The sequence below is a fragment of the Callithrix jacchus genome, chromosome 2 (genome assembly GCF_049354715.1).
Source record: "Callithrix jacchus isolate 240 chromosome 2, calJac240_pri, whole genome shotgun sequence".
In the NCBI taxonomy this organism is placed as follows: Eukaryota; Metazoa; Chordata; class Mammalia; order Primates; family Cebidae; genus Callithrix; species Callithrix jacchus.
Genome location: NC_133503.1, coordinates 2,452,014 through 2,468,157, shown reverse-complemented (window position 1 = coordinate 2,468,157; position 16,144 = coordinate 2,452,014). Strand labels below are relative to the sequence as shown.

Genomic DNA, 16,144 nt, shown 5'->3' with positions numbered 1-16,144 from the left:
TTTGATCCATCTGGAGTTAATCCTCTCATTTCGTTGAGCAGTGGTTTGTAGTTCTCCTTGAAGAGGTCCTTTACATTCCTTGTTAGTTGCCTAAGTATTTTATTCTCTTTGTAGCAATTGTGAATGGCAGTTCATTCTTGATTTGGCTCTCTTTAAGTCTGTTATTGGTGTATAGGAATGCTTGTGATTTTTGCACATTGATTTTCTATCCTGAGACTTTGCTGAAGTTGCTTATCAGTTTCAGGAGATATTGGGCTGAGACGATGGGGTCTTCTAGATATACTATCATGTCGTCTGCAAATAGAGACAATTTGGCTTCCTCCTTTTCTATTTGAATACCCTTTATTTCTTTCTCTTGCCTGATTGCTCTGGCTAGAACTTCTGGTACTGTATTGAATAGGAGTGGTGAGAGAGGGCATCCTTGTCTAGTGCCAGATTTCAAAGGGAATGCTTCCAGTTTTTGCCCATTCAGTATGATATTGGCTGTTGGTTTGTCATAAATCACTTTTATTATTTTGAGATATGTTCCATCAATACCTAGTTTATTGAGGGTTTTTAGCATAAAGGGCTGTTGAATTTTGTCAAAGGTCTTCTCTACATCAATTGAGATAATCATGTGGTTTTTGTCTTTGGTTCTGTTTATGTGGTGAATTACATTTTTAACGAAATAAGAGAGGACACAAACAGATGGAGAAACACTCCATGTTCATGGTTAGGAAGAATCAATATCGTGAGAATGGCCATACTACCCAAAGTAATTTACAGATTCAACACTATCCCCATTAAGCTACCAGTGACCTTCAGGGTTTCGACTTCTTCTGGTTTAGGCTTGGGAGGAGGCAAGTGTCCAGGAATTTATCCATTTCTTCCAGGTTTACTAGTTTTTATGCATAGAGTTGTTTGTAATAATCTCTGATGATGGTTTGAATTTCTGTGGAATCTGTGGTGATTTCCCCTTTATCGTTTTTTATTGCATATATTTGGTTATTCTCTTTTCTTTTTTATTAATCTGGCTAGTGGCCTATTTTGTTGATCTTTTTGAAATACCTGCTCCTGGATTTATTGATTTTTTGAAGGGTTTTTTGTGTCTCTATTTCCTTCAGTTCTGCTCTGATCTTAGTTATTTCTTGTCTTCTGCTAGGTTTTGAGGTTTTTTTATCTTGCTCCTCTAGCTCTTTGAATTTTGACGATAGGGTGTCAATTTTGGATCTCTCCTTTCTTCTCATGTGGGCACTTATTGCTATATATTTTTCTCTAGAGACTGCTTTAAATGTGTCCCAGAGATTCTGGTATGTTGTCTCTTTGTTCTCATTGGTTTTGAAGAAATTCTTTATTTCTGCCTTCATTTCATTGTTTATCTAGTCAACATTCAAGAGCCAGTTGTTCAGTTTCCATGAAGCTGTGCAGTTCTGAGTTAGTTTCTGAATTCTGAGTTCTAACTTGATTGCACTGTGGTCTGAGAGACTGTCTGTTATGATTTCCGTTCTTTTGCATTTGCTGAGGAGTGATTTACTTCCAATTATGTGGTCAGTTTTAGAGTAGGTGTGATGTGGTGCTGAGAGGAATGTATATTCTGTGGATTTGGGGTGGAGAGTTATGTAAATGTCTATCAGGTTTGCTTGTTCCAGATCTGAGTTCAAGTCCTGGATATCCTTGTTAATTTTCTGTCTAGTTCATCTGTCTAATATTGACAATGGAGTGTTAAAGTCTCCCACTATTATTGTGTGGGAGTCTAAGTCTCTTTGTAAGTCATTGAGAACTTGCCTTATGTATCTGGGTGCTCCTATAGTGGGTCCATATATATTTAGGATCGTTAGCTCTTCTTCTTGTAGAATTTATCATTTTAATCCATTATTAAGTGTACATAGGCTGGGCGCGGTGGCTCACACCTATAATCCCAGCACTTTGGGAGGCTGAGGCGGGTGGATCACGAGGGTTAGGCATTTCAGACCAGCCTGGACAATATGGTGAAACCCCATCTCTAATAAATAATACAAAAAAAATTAGCCCGGCTTGGTGGCATACACCTGTAGTCCCAGCTAGTCAGGAGCCTGAGGCAGAAGAATTGCTTAACCCTGGGAGTCGGAGGTTGCAGTGACCCGAGATCGCACCACTGCACTCCAGCCTGGGCCACAGTGAGGCTCCATGTCAAAAATAAATAAATAAATTTTTAAAAGTGTACATAAAGTGACAATAAAGTACATTCACTTTGTTTTGCAACCATAACCGCCATTCTTGTTCATATGAATCCTTTTGTCTTGCAAAGTTAAAACTGTGTATTTCCCATTCTCCACTTTATACTTTCCTACTCTGAATTCTACCATTCTCGGTCAATTATGTGAGTGGAGTCATACAGTATTTGTTCTTTTGGAATTGGCTTGTTTCAGTTAGCATAATGTCCTCAAGTTTCAGCATGTGTCAAATTTATTTTTCTCTTTAAGGTTTAATAAGGTTTCTCTTTAAGGTTTCATTGCATGTCAATACCACATTTTGTTTATTCATTCATTGCTGAAGTCTTGGGTTGCTTCTGGCTTTTGGCTACTGTGAATAGTACTGCTATAAACACAAGCATACAAATATTTCTTCAGTCTTCTGTTTTTAATTCTTTTGGATATATATTTAGTAATGAAATAGCTGGATCATGTAATTCTATGCTAAACATAGAAGAATGTACATTTTATGTTGTTGTTTTTTTTTTTTAAGAAATATCCACATTGTTTTTTATAGTGGCTGTACCATTTTACATTTCAGCAGGAGTTAAAAAGCATTCCAATTTCTCCGTCTTCTTTATAACACTTGCTCTTTTAGGGATTATGTTGTTGCTGTTTTTGTATGATAGCCATTCTCATGTGTGTGAAGTGGTATCTCAATAGGATAGAACATTGATTTTTATATTTATTTTATAAACAGGTTTATTTTATAGACTGCTAATATGCTAAATCATGGTATTTTTTGAATGTCTTGGGTTCCTAGGCATATTGTGTCATCCACAGATAGAAATTATATTTTTATTCTTTTCCTTTGGGAATCATGTTCAATAATGCTATGTACAATATGCCAGGCAGTGTTCTGAGAAGTGTTAAGATAGTAACTCGTGACATCAAAATGCAGTGTGAGGAGTGACGATGCAGACATTTCTAGAGTTATGGCTGAGAATGTGACAAAATACATCTAATAGAGAAGAAAGTTGGCTTAAAAAAGGGCCTGAAACTTATCCCCACAATTAAAAAGTCAACTTTTATGAGTTACACAGGCTCTTTGTGTCTCACATCTCTCATTTGTGAAACAGAAATAATAATATAACAGATTATTTATTTTATTGTTGAGTATGTTGAGACAGAAGTAATATCCTGACTTGAAAATTAAAACATTTATCAGTGTAGTTAACTGAGATAACAATAATAAGGATATGTCAATTATTGGAATAGATTAAATAATAGTTTAGTAAAACCATTAATATTTTAATCCTACAAAAATGTACGTCTGTTTACTCTTTACGAAACTGCTTAGTTACTCTCTATTACTTAATTACCTAAACCTCCTAATTCTTAGCAAGGCCTTTCTAGGGCCACCTAAACTTACAGTTTTTAACACTGTTTACCAGGATTCCTTTCTTTCACTCCTTTCTTTTCTTATCTTGCCTGGTGCAGTGGTGTAAACCGTAGCTTTGCTTTTTTGTCTCATGTGTTTGTATAAAGACATCTACCTTCATGTAAATTATAAATTATAGCTGTAACATTTTTCTGAAAACGTGAATTCTGTGAGTTCCTTTTTTATTTGAAATCTCCTGAATATCTTTACCATATTACGGGCACTCAATTGAAGTAATAAACATTTTTTTAAAAAAATACCAGATAAAAAATTTACATAGCCAACAAAGAATTATTTATGATAAATATTAAACTACAGTTGTTTGTTGAGCATAAAACACTTATGATTACATTTTAATAGGTTCAGTGCTCTTAAAGTGTGTTTTAAAAATTTATTCTTTTTCATTAGCCTTAAGCAGTATGCTGTTTTAAAAAATAAGTATGTGTGTGTGTGTGTGTGTGCCATACATTATGTAAGGCTTTATTACTTACATATTAACAAGAGGTAGATTCATGGCATGGTTGTCAAAGGCTTCCATCTCTTCCTTACACTAATACATTGTTGCTAATTTGTTCATTTTCTCTTTTTTAGATAATTTTCCAACATAGCTGGGGTAAAAACATCTTCATGCTTAAGCTATGATAATTTCTGACAACTGAGTTACTTAAAAGAAAATGGAGTTGTTTTGCTCATGTTTTTGACACTTGGGTCATTCTTCTACAACAAATAATATAAGAGGAGCCATGGATATGTGTGTGCCTGTGAATGACTCAGCATGTGTCAGGCAGGCTCTGGGCTGAAGGGAGACTCCAGGTGTCTGAAAAAAGGGAGGTTCTGTTCTCCTGCACATGGACTGTCACACTGTAAATTGTTCTGTGATTCCATGTTTCTCCCAAGGTCAATAGGAACTGGGGACACATAGGAAATGAGTTATGGGGGCAGACTCCTTCTCTTATTTAGCTACCAGTATACGATTCTGCACATATGCACACTACATAATAATGTGCTCACACCCCTCTTAGGACAAATTTCTACGCTCACAAGTTGCATACACGTTTTCTTTGCTCCCAGAGTTTTCAGCCAAACACAAGTACCTAGAGGACGACTTTAAACTTATCCCTGTCCCCAGACCCTAAATCTGGGGCAACAATCTGGTGAATCCACTCAACTGGGCTTCTGAGTCACCTGTCACCTGATCATATTCTTTTCTACCTGCATAGACACTGAAATAAGCTGGAGCCCAACCCTTTCTGGGCCACTGTTTGTAGCACAATTTAGTCTTTCTACTAACTCTCGACTGTCCCTTGCTCATAAGTCCCGTGAAACGAAATAATTCAACATTTAAGCTGTTTGATACTTTAAATTATTCTGGGCCTTAAAGAAAGGTAAATACAAGATCTGGGTAATATGACAGGCAGCAGTATCAAGGCAGCTGTAATCTTTGTTTTTCTGTTGATGGATTATACCTACTTTCACATCTGCGTTATTTTGTCAGGTGTTGTAAATGGCTGAAGTGCCCCATGGAATACCTTTTTCCCCTTCACTATTGATGTTCATCATAGATTAACCTCCTCTAACCTATGGCTGTTGCATTGTCTTAAGATGAAATGTTAATACACTCTTAAGTTGAAAAGGAAAGAAAAAACAGTTGTAAAAAGAAGTGGGAAAAACACACTGTAACTGATAACCAGCTTTAATCTTGTTAAATTGCTTTGTTTTTTGCGTGTAGAAATAAGACCTTAACTTTTACCTATGAAGCACTCATTTCATTTCACTAGAGTCTTTGTCTCCTGGATGACTATTTCTAGCTTTTCACTTGAATAAATTCTCTAAAACTGGATTTTGAGGCTTTATTGGTTATTCAGATTAATGCTTCATAGCATCTTTCTTCTGCCTTGACTACCTGACTAAACTTCTTCCATGTGAACAAATTGTACCCAATGCCACTCCTCAGGTGCCTGATCCAAATGCCTACTGGAAATCAGATGTCCATGAGTTCAAGGTCATGGCCTTAGACTTGGCTGTTGTAAAGACAAATAAAAGAAATACCAGATTTAGGCAGGGCGCGGTGGCTCAAGCCTGTAATCCCAGCACTTTGGGAGGCTGAGGCGGGTGGATCACGAGGTCAACAGATCGAGACCATCCTGGTCAACATGGTGAAACCCTGTCTCTACTAAAAATACAAAAAATTAGCCAAGCATGGTGGTGCGTGCCTGTAATCCCAGCTACTCAGGAGGCTGAGGCAGGAGAATTGCCTGAACCCAGGAGGCAGAGGTTGCGGTGAGCCGAGATCGCACCATTGCACTCCAGCCTGGGTAACAAGAGCGAAACTCTGTCTCAAAAAAAAAAAAAAAAAAGAAATACCAGACCAATTATCCAACTTGAAGATAAAAGAAGACGTTTTGCTCTCATTTTTTGAAATATTTTTAGAAAATTTTTATATGTATATTTATGTCTCTATTTAATATATGTAAATCATTTAAATAGGCAAATAGGACTTTGTCAATCTTTTTAATTTAGAAATGTCTTTCTCTAGGACCAGGAAACCATTGCTTTAAAATGTAAATGTTTGACATTTCTGTTGGACAGTAGGTAACTTCATAAAAGATTATAAAGCCAAGGAAACCTTATTTTGCTTTTGAATATAGCCAATTTAAATTTTCATTGAATATAACCGATATACAGATAGCCTTCTCAATTACCAGGTTAATTTAGGATAAACTGTATATGACAAATTTTGCTGTTAAGTCTTCTACTTCAAGACTAAATATGGTGATTTTTATTTCTGCTTCTGTAATCTCTTAGCAGATTGCCTGTGATGCATATCAAATTTTGGTTTCATTATGTAATAAAACAGTTTTCTGCCATTTTAGAGTGTCTCTGAGGTTGGAGTTTTGTTTTTAATTATGTTGTTCCAAACACTGTACAGAATTACCAGACAGGATATAAACACATGAGATATGCACAGAGAGAGGCTTTTCTCTCTTTGGCTTGCCCCCAGATCTGCAGGCAGAATATTTCTCTGCCTGTTTGTGATATACAGTCCCTTCCAGATTTCTAGAAAAATAGCTTCAACAGCACAGCAATCAGCCATTCTAACTCCATCTTCCAATGCCCTTGGCATCTTCAGACCTGAAAGTAATTCAGGCACCATAGGACCCTGAATCTCACGTTTTGTAAATTTGTTTTTCAAAAAATGAACTTTTCATTATGTTTATCTTTTGAATTTTTTGTTTTGTATTCATTTATTTCTGCTATAATTTTTATTGTTTTTTTTTCTTCTGATTTTTTGTTTGGTTTGTCTTTTCTAGTTCTATGTGATATATCAATAGTTTAGAGATTTTTTTTAAAATCTTTTTTTTGATGTAGGCACTTACTGTTATAAACCTTCTTAGTACTACTTTCACTGTATTTATAGTTTTGTTATGTTTTTTCATTTGTTTCAAGAGCATTTAAATTTTTTACAATTTCTTTGTTGGCCCACTAGTCATTCAGGAGCATATATTAAATTCTGTGTGTTTTTATAATTTCTGTTAGTGATTTCTAGTTTTATTCTGTTAACAGAGAAAATACTTGATATAATTTTATTTTGGGGGAGATTATTTTAAGAATTACTTTGTGACCTAACATATGGTCTATCCTTGAATAACCCAGGGGCTGAGGTGCAGAATTAGTATTCTGTAGCTTGTTGATAAAATGCTTTATAAATATCTATTAGGTCTATTTGATGCATAGTACAAATTAAGTTCAGTGTTTATTTGTTGATTTTAGTATCTGGATGATCTGTCTCCTGCTGACAGTGGGTTTCTTGAACTCTCTAGCTGTTATTTTATTGGGGTTGATCTCTCTTTAGCTCTAATGTTTGCTTCATATATCTGAGTTCTCCAGTGTTAGGTGCATATAAATTTGCAATTGTTATATTCTCTTGCTGAATTTACCACTTTATTATAATAATTTTTGTTGTTTCTTTTTATAGTTTTTGTCTTGAAATCTGTTTTGTTTAATATAAGTATAGCTATTCGTGCTCTTTTCTGGTTTCCATTTGCGTGGAATATCTTTTTCTATCTTTTTATTTTCAGTCTTTCTGTGTCTATAGGTGAAGTGTCTGTCTTGTAGAAAACAGACTGTTCGAAAAAACTACACTTGTTTTTTGTTTGTTGGTTTGTTTTACACATTTGGCCAATTTACGTCTTTTAATTGGGGAGTTAATTTATAGTCAGTGTTATTAAAAAGTAAAGACTTATGTCTGCCGTTCTATTATCTAATGTCTTGTTTTGTGGTCTTTTTTTCTCTCCTCTCCCATTTATTCTGTCTTTCTTTTAGTAAAGATGATTTTATCTAACGGTATGTTTTAATTTTATGTATGTGTGTCTATTATAGGTTTTTTTAAAAAAATTTGAGGTTACCATGAGGCTTGCAGATAAGATCTTATAACCTATTATTTTAAACTGATGGCAACACTTATGTAAAAATGAACAAACAAAAAAGCAAAAACTAGTAAAAACTACAGTTTATCTCCCAACTTTTTAACATTTTGTTTTTATTTATTTTATTATACTGTCTATGTCTTAATCTTGTTGTAGTTAGTATTTTTAGTAACTATAATAGCCTCAAAATTAGAAATATAAGAGTTATGACCTTAAGGAGGTAAAGAATTATTATTTTTAATAATTATAAGTAGTTACATCTTCTAGTCTTATCAAAATATGAATAGTTTACACGCCACATTTACATGCTAGAAAATTTTGTGTTTGTGTCCTTGATATTACCAGTGAGTTTTGTACTAGATGTTTTCTTATTGCTCATTAAGCTCATTAATGTCCTGTTCTTTTAGACTGAAGAACTGCTTTTAACATTATTTGTAGGACAGATTGGGGGCTATTAACAAAATGTCTCAGCTTGTTTGTCAGTTTTGTGGGTTTTTTCCCATGGTTGAAGGATATTTTTGCCTAATGTGTTCTTTTAAGGTAAAAGTTTTTTCCTTTACATTAAGTATGTCATGTCACCGTCTCCTGGCCTATAAGATTTCCACTGAAGAGTCCACTGTCAGATATATTGGTGCTTCTTTGAATGTTACTTGTTTCTTTTCTCTTGCTGCATTAAGAATCCTTTATCTTTGACCTTGACTTGTTTCTTTTCTCTTGCTGCTTTTAGAATCCTTTATCTTTGACCTTTGAGAGTTTTATAATTAAAGACGTTCTGATAGTCATTTTTGAGTGAATTGAGGTTGGTATTCTATAACCTTCTTGTATTTGAATATGAATATGTTTTTTTACGTATGGGAAGTTCTCATTATCTCTTTGAATAAACTTTTTACCCAGAACTTTTTCTCCATCTCCTCTTTAAGGCCATAACTCTTAGAGTTGCCCTCTTGAGGCTTTTTTTTATTTTTGTCTCATCTGATTGTATTTTTTCAAATAGCCTGTGTTCAAACTCAATTCTTCTTGATCAGTTCTGCTGTTTAGAGACTCTGGTGCATTCTTCAGTGTCATCTGAATTTTCAGCATGATAATTTTTGCTTGATTCTTGAAAATGATTTTTTTTATTTTGTTAAATTAATTTATTTACTTTAGGTGCATACTATATCTGGCGTTTCTTCCCATGTTATCCCTCCCCACCCCCCACCCATCTCCCGCTGTCTCTCCCTACCCCCCTCAACTGCCCCCAGTGTGTGATGCTCCTCTCCCTGAGTCCACGAATTCTCGTTGTTCAACACCCACCTATTAGTGAGAACATACGGTGTTTGGCTTTCTGTTTTTGTGTTAGTTCGCTGAGAATGATGGTTTCCAGATTCATCCAAGTCCCTACAAAGGACACAAACTCGTTTTTTATGGCTGCTTAGTATTCCATGGTGTACATGTACCACATTTTCTTCGTCCAGTCTATCACTCATGGGCATTTGGGTTGATTTTATGGAAGTCTAGTATTTCTTTTTTTTTGAGACAGAGATTCCAGTCAACACTCAGAAACAGGTTGTTCAGTTTCCAAGTGGTTGTGCGGGTTTGCGTGTGTCTCTTGATCCTGAGTTCTGGTCTGATTGCGCTGTGGTCTGATAGACTGTTTGTTGTGATTTCTCTTCTTTTGCATTTGCTTCCAATAATGTGGTCAATTTTAGAGTATGTGCAGTGTGGTGCTGAGAAAAATATATAATCTGTGGATTTGAGGTTGAGCGTTCTGTATATGTGTATTAGGTCTACTTGGTCCAGCTCTGCATTCAAGTCCTGGATATCCTTGTTAATTTTCTGTCTTATTCATCTGTCTAATATTGACAGTGGAGTTTTGAAGTCTCCCACTATTATTGTGTGGGAGTCTAAATCTCGTTATAGGTCATGAACAACTTGCTTTATGTATCTGGGTGCACCTGTGTTGCGGGGGAGCATATGTATTTAGGATAGTTAGCTCTTCCTGTTGGATTAATCCTTTTACCATTATGTGGTGTCCTTCTTTGTCTCTTTTGATCCTTGTTGGTTTGAAATCCATTTTATCAGAGACTAGGATTGCAATCCCTGCTTTTCTTTGTTCTCCATTTGCTTGGTAAATCTTCTTCCATCCCTTCATTTTGAGTCGGTGTGTGTCTTTGTATGTGAGATGGGTTTCCTGAATACAGCACACTAATGGGTTCTGACTTTTTATCCAGTTTGCCAGTCTGTGTCTTTTAATTGGGGTGTTTAGGTGATTTACACTCAATGTTACTATTGTTATGTGTGGATTTGATCTGGCCATTTTGTTACTGGCTGGTTTTCTTTCCCATTAGTTGCCTCATTTTCTTCATTGCATTTTTGGTATTTGTCAACTGGTTTGCTTTTGCAGTGACTGGTACTCGTTCCTTTGCATGCTTAGTGTTTCTTTCAGGAGCTCTTGTAGGGCAGGTCTGGTGGTGACGAAATCTCTCAGTAATTGCTTGTCCATAAAGGATTTTATTTCTCCTTCACTTTCAAAGCTTAGTTTGGCTGGATATGAGATTCTGGGTTGAAAGTTCTTTTCTCTAAGGATGTTGAATATTGGCCCCCACTCTCTTCTGGCTTGTAGGGTTTCTGCTGTGAGTCTGATTGGCTTCCCTCTGTGGGTGACCTGGCCTTTCTCTCTGACTACCCTTAGCATTTTTTCTTTCATTTTTATTTCATTGAGTTGATCTTCAATCTCTGATATCCTTTCTTCTCCTTGATCGATCTGGGTATTAAAACTTGTGTTTGCTTCATGTAGTTCTTGTGCTGTGTTTTTCAACTCCATCAAGTTGTTTATGTTCTTCTCTATGCTGGTTATTCCAATTAGCATTTTGTCTAACCTTTTTTCAGGGTTTTTGGTTTCTTTGCATTGAGTTAGAACATGTTCCTTTAGCTCAGGAATGTTTTTTATTAGCCACCTTCTGAAGCCTGTTTCTGTCAATTTGTCGCACTCCTCGGTCAAGTTGTGATTCTGTGTTGTTGAGTTGTGATGCCTTGAAGGAGAAGAGGTTTTCTGGTCTTTGATGGTTTCATCTTTTTTGTGCTGTTTTTTTCCCATCTTTGTGGATTTACCTGGCTGTGGTGTCAGGGAGCTGCTTGATGAGGTTGCTTGTCTGCCTGGGGGTTCATCCACCATCTCCTATCGCTTCATCTTCCAGGGCTCTTTTGCTTTCTCTAGCCAGGTGATCAGGTATGGCTTAGAGACAGCAATACCCAGGAGGGCCAGGTTTCTGTAGTTTTCTAACATCACATGCCTATATTATGCATTCTGCTGTGCAGTGTCCAGGCACTGCCATTCCTTCAGAGATAATTCTATGGCCACATCCCTAAATGTTAATGGTTCAATTTCTAGGCTTCCAGGGGATCCTGGCATCTTAGCTGTGGATCTCCAATATCTTCAGGTCACAGGGCCACACAAGGTGGGCGTCTAGGAGAACAGCACACAGAAGTGAAGACGAGATCCCGAGCTGCGGCTCTTCAAAATTTGTTTATTGGATTAGATTGTGAATTTCTTTTGTTGTTGTTGTTATTTTGAATTTTGCTGAGCTTTTTTGAAAGGTTATGTATCTCTGTCACTCAGGATTTGCACACTAGTGCCTTATTTAGTTCATTTGATGAGGTTGTGTTTCCCTGAATAGTCTCAATTTTGTGGATGTTCATTGATGTCTGGGCATTAATGAGTTAGGTATTTATTTTAGTCTTTGCATTCTGGGCTGTTTAATACCTGTTCTTCTTAGAAAGGCTTTCCAGGTATTCAAAGGGAATTGAGTGTTGTAATCTAAGTCTTTGGACATTGCAGTCACAGCTGCATTAGGGGACACCCCAACCTGAATAGCACTCTGATACTTGCAGGCTTGTAGAGGTACCACTTTGCTGGTCTTGGTAAGATCCAAGAGTGTCTCTGGGTTAGGTTACCAGGCAGACTCCTTTTCTTTTCTTTCTTTCTTTCTTTTTTTTTTAACTTTCTGCCAAGTAAATGGAATCTCTTTCTCTCTCCATGCTGAGCTGTCTGGAACCGGGGCTGGTGTAACACCAGTACCCCCGTGGCCACCATCACTAGGACTATACTAAGTCAGGCCCAAAGCCAGCACAGGAGTAGGTCTCACATAAGCTCCACAGTGACACCACGTAGCTACTGCTGATGTTCGTTCAAGACCCAAGTCTCTTCAGTCAGGAGGCGATGAATGCAGCCAGCGTCATGTCCTTTCCTTCAGGGCAGTAAGCTCTGTTACCCACCCTGGGCTGGGGGTAGCAAAATGCAATTTGGTAGCAAGAACATGTCATTGGGTAGCAAGAACAGAATAGGTCACCTTGGGAGTCTACTTGGTGCCCTATTCTGCTGTGGCTTAGCTGACACTGAGGCTATGAGACATCCTTTCTACTCTTTTCTCAAGCATAAGAAGCCACTCTCCATTGCCATCACCACCGAGAGCCCACAGCAAGTATTGCCAGGCTACTGCTGCTATCCCCTGAAGACCCGAGGATCTTCGGTCAGCGTGTGGTGAACTCTGCCAGGTCTGCTGCTTTTGCATCAGGGCAGTGGGTTCTTCTCTGGCCCAGGATGGTTCCAGAAATGTCATCCAGGAGCCAAGGCCTGAAATCAGGGACCTCAGGTGCCATCTTGTTACTGCTACCCCACTGTGGCTGAGCTGGTAATGAGGCTTCCAGACAAAGTCCCCTGTACTCTTCCCTCTCTTCCTCAAGCAGGAGTCTCCCCACATGGCTGCCACAGCTTGGATTCCACTGCACTGGGTCTTAGCCCACAAGGGCTGCAGCAAGTACTATCTGGTTACTGCTGATGTTTATTCCAGGCCCAAGGGCCTTTTAGTCAGCAGGTGTTGAATCCTGCCAGAGCTGATATCTTCCCTTCAAGGCAGCATGTTCTCTTCTGGCCCAGGCTATGTCTAAGAACTAAGCCCTAGAATGGGGGCCTCAGCACTTACTCTGGTGCTCTGTTCTACTGTGGCTGAGATGATATCCAAGTTGCAGGACAGAGTCTTTACTCTTCTCTCCCCTCTCTTCAAGTAGAAAGAAATATTTTCTTTTGGAGCTGTGAACCACACTGCCTGTGCCTGGGGTCAGGGGGATGCATGCACTCTCTTGGCCATCCCAGTTGGCATCTCACAAAGTCACATGCACTTCAAGCTTTCTGACTCTGAGCTTAGCAAAGCCCCAGGAATTGCAGTCCCAGTGGCTTAGACTGCCTTTCAAGTTTATTTAGATCCCCAGAGTACTTTAGCCATGGTGGTGGGGCTACATGAAACTCAGGTTTTGACCACTGAAATGGACACTTTCTCTCAACTAAGCTAGCCTGAGTGCTCCCCCTGTGGGCACTAGCTGAACTCTGCCCCGTGTTGCTTTCTGCTATGACAGACAGCACTGAGTTTTACTGCATAGTCTCAAAATCACTGCACTCTCCCTTCTGTAAGCACACAGATTCTCTCTCTGCCAAGCTGCACTTCAGGGAATGGAGGAGGGGTGCTGTTGGCAGGTAACAGCTTTCTTTTTTACCCTCTTTAGTGCCTCTTGATGTGATGCTAAAACTTGGTACTGTAATCACTTCCCAGAGTTTTGGTTGGATAGTCATTCTATTTGGTTTTATCTGGGGGTTGGTTGCTGGAGGGTGCTATTTAGTCATCTGGCTCCACTTCCCCCTCTGCAGCTATGTTGTTTGAATTAAGTGCCACATGTGAGGCTAACGTGAGCCCAGGCTTAACCATGACTGCTTTCATATACATTTACAAGAGGTGAGTTTAGCTTTAGTTCCAAATGATGAAGATCATAGAGACTGCTCTGCTTGGGTTTGGTAGGGGCAGATCAGTGCCTCCCATATTCCCACTGCTGCAGTAGAAATTGCTGGCATCTATGGCAGAGAAGGGCAACTGAATGTTGGAAAGGAGAAACTCAAATTTTGGTTTTTATATAGGAGTTTACTGGTTGTGAACCTCTCCTATGATAAAGGACACACAAAGGCAGTCTTTATCTGCAGTTCTAGGTCCTTCTGCCTGTGGGTGTGGTGGTTTCAAGGGATATGAAACTGATGTTTCTTTATGACAAGACTCAGATTAAGTTGACCGTTTTTTGTGTTAATGTTTATAATAGCACAGTAGTGTTGTATCCTTTGTTAATCAGCACATGACACAAATATCTTTTAATAGAGTTGATTTTATTTACTTGGTAAATATGCTCTCTGACATATTTCTCACTGCAGAGTTGTTTTCCTCTTTATTATTAAGAGGTACCTTGAGGAGTTTGATCAAGTGTTATGCAAAAACAAGATTAAGCCACATTTAATCTGATAGCTCTTCTTTCTTCTTATTTTCTCTTTGCATATAGCTTGCTCTGGAAAATGAAGCCTCTCATCTTTCTTTACTGGTCAAATAAGCTAAAAACCTACGCTGTACCACTTTCTGAATTTTTGACAAAATACTCTTCTTGGGCCAGAAGCAATGATAGATATCACTGGCAAACTTCTTAGAAATTTGGAGACTCAGGCTTTACCGTAGATCTTCAGAGTCAAAAGCTGTGTCTTAAGGTGTCCTGTTTGTTGCTGTACACAGTAAGGTTAGAGAAGTATCCTAACTCACCATGAAGTTTCCATATGGGAACTATAGACAACTTATCCTGTATTATGTAAACACAGCATTAAGAAATGTACATAATCTGTGTTAATGTTCTTTATTTTATACTGTATTATCAAGAAAAATGTTGCATATACACTGGTTTCGTGATCTTATGCCATCTTTTCTCAGAGTTAAAGATACATTACAGATTATTTCTGTCCTAGGAAGTATCCTATTGGATAACAGCAGTAACTCATATAAGTCAGAACTACCTCTCTTTACTCTCATTTTACCTGATGTCAAGTGAAGAATTCATTCTATGGCCACTTGGTAAATATGTTTTGTTTTTCAGGGAGTGTTAACATTCAGGGATGTGGCCATAGAATTCTCCCCTGAAGAGTGGCAGTGCCTGGACTCTGCTCAGCAGCATTTGTATAGGGATGTGATGTTAGAGAACTACAGAAACCTGGTCTCCTTGGGTGAGAATAACTTTGATATACAACTCATATTCTACATTAAATATTTTATTTTATGTTTGTCTGTTTGTTTGTTTGTTTTGGAGGTCCTGCTTTGCATAAATGAGTTTCAGAATCCTGCTTCAAAAAAGAAAGAAAATTGGCTATCTGTTGAGGTAGAAAATATAATCTTGAAGATGTTTCATCTTAACATTAATCTTTCCCATTTTTGAACTCATCTGCATACCTCAGTCTAAATTAGTGGTAATATCAGAAATTTAGTAGTGTAAAATATCGTTACACCTAAAAATGCAATTTTCACAACTGATTTTTGGTTCAGTATTACTGAATAATAGAGCTAAGAACCCACCAATTTAATACTTTCTAAATATTCCAAAGTTTCTGTTAGGAAACAGTAGATTGGAATTAATTTTCTACAGCCTTCTATAATGTTCTCTCTTCTCTACTGAGCACAGTAATAGACTGGTCATCGGATTATCCTAGCAAGAGTCATGTTATTTTTTTCTAATGAAACAGGTCTTGCTATCTTTAAGCCAGACTTGATTACCTGTCTGGAGCAAAGAGAAGAGCCCTGGAATTTGAAGAAACAGGAGACAGTAGCCAAACACCAAGGTAGGTGGGAGTGAATGAAGCAAATGACACAAACGATGGTTCCTAATGTGTAACATGCTTCCAGAAGCTTTCCTCCTACGGAAATCATTTCCGAGAAGCCTTCGTTTTTTCATAGGGGCATTTTTTTTGTCCTATTCTTGTGAATTTTCTAAGCACTATACTCCCCCTTTAGTAGTGTGTGGGGTTTTTGTTTTCTGTTTTGTTTTGTCTGTTTATTTATTTATTTTTTTAGTTTACAGTGATTATGAAAGTATTTTTCATGGCTTAAAAGAAAATGTGTGATTTGACTGCTTTTCCATTGCTTTGGGGGAAACAGCAATATCTGTATTTTTTAGAAACTGTATATTTTAAACCATTTTTTAAGTTCTCTTTCTGGATACTGTCTGTGTAAGTTTTGGTGATATTACAATTTGGATCAGAAATCCCAGGAACACCACAAAAAGATGTATGCTTCCTG

At 37.6% G+C, this 16,144-nt stretch overlaps 1 protein-coding gene across 9 annotated transcripts in view; it reads left to right on the top strand.

Moving 5' to 3' along the window:
* ZNF736 (zinc finger protein 736) overlaps nucleotides 1-16,144 on the top strand; it is a 73,745-nt gene that overhangs the window by 11,513 nt on the left and 46,088 nt on the right. For all 9 annotated transcript variants that reach the window (XM_078353453.1, XM_078353433.1, XM_078353443.1 and 6 more), the window contains 2 exons: nucleotides 14,952-15,078; nucleotides 15,592-15,687. In XM_078353453.1, coding sequence (XP_078209579.1) covers nucleotides 14,952-15,078; nucleotides 15,592-15,687 — 223 coding nt within the window. The remainder of the gene's footprint in view (nucleotides 1-14,951; nucleotides 15,079-15,591; nucleotides 15,688-16,144) is intronic.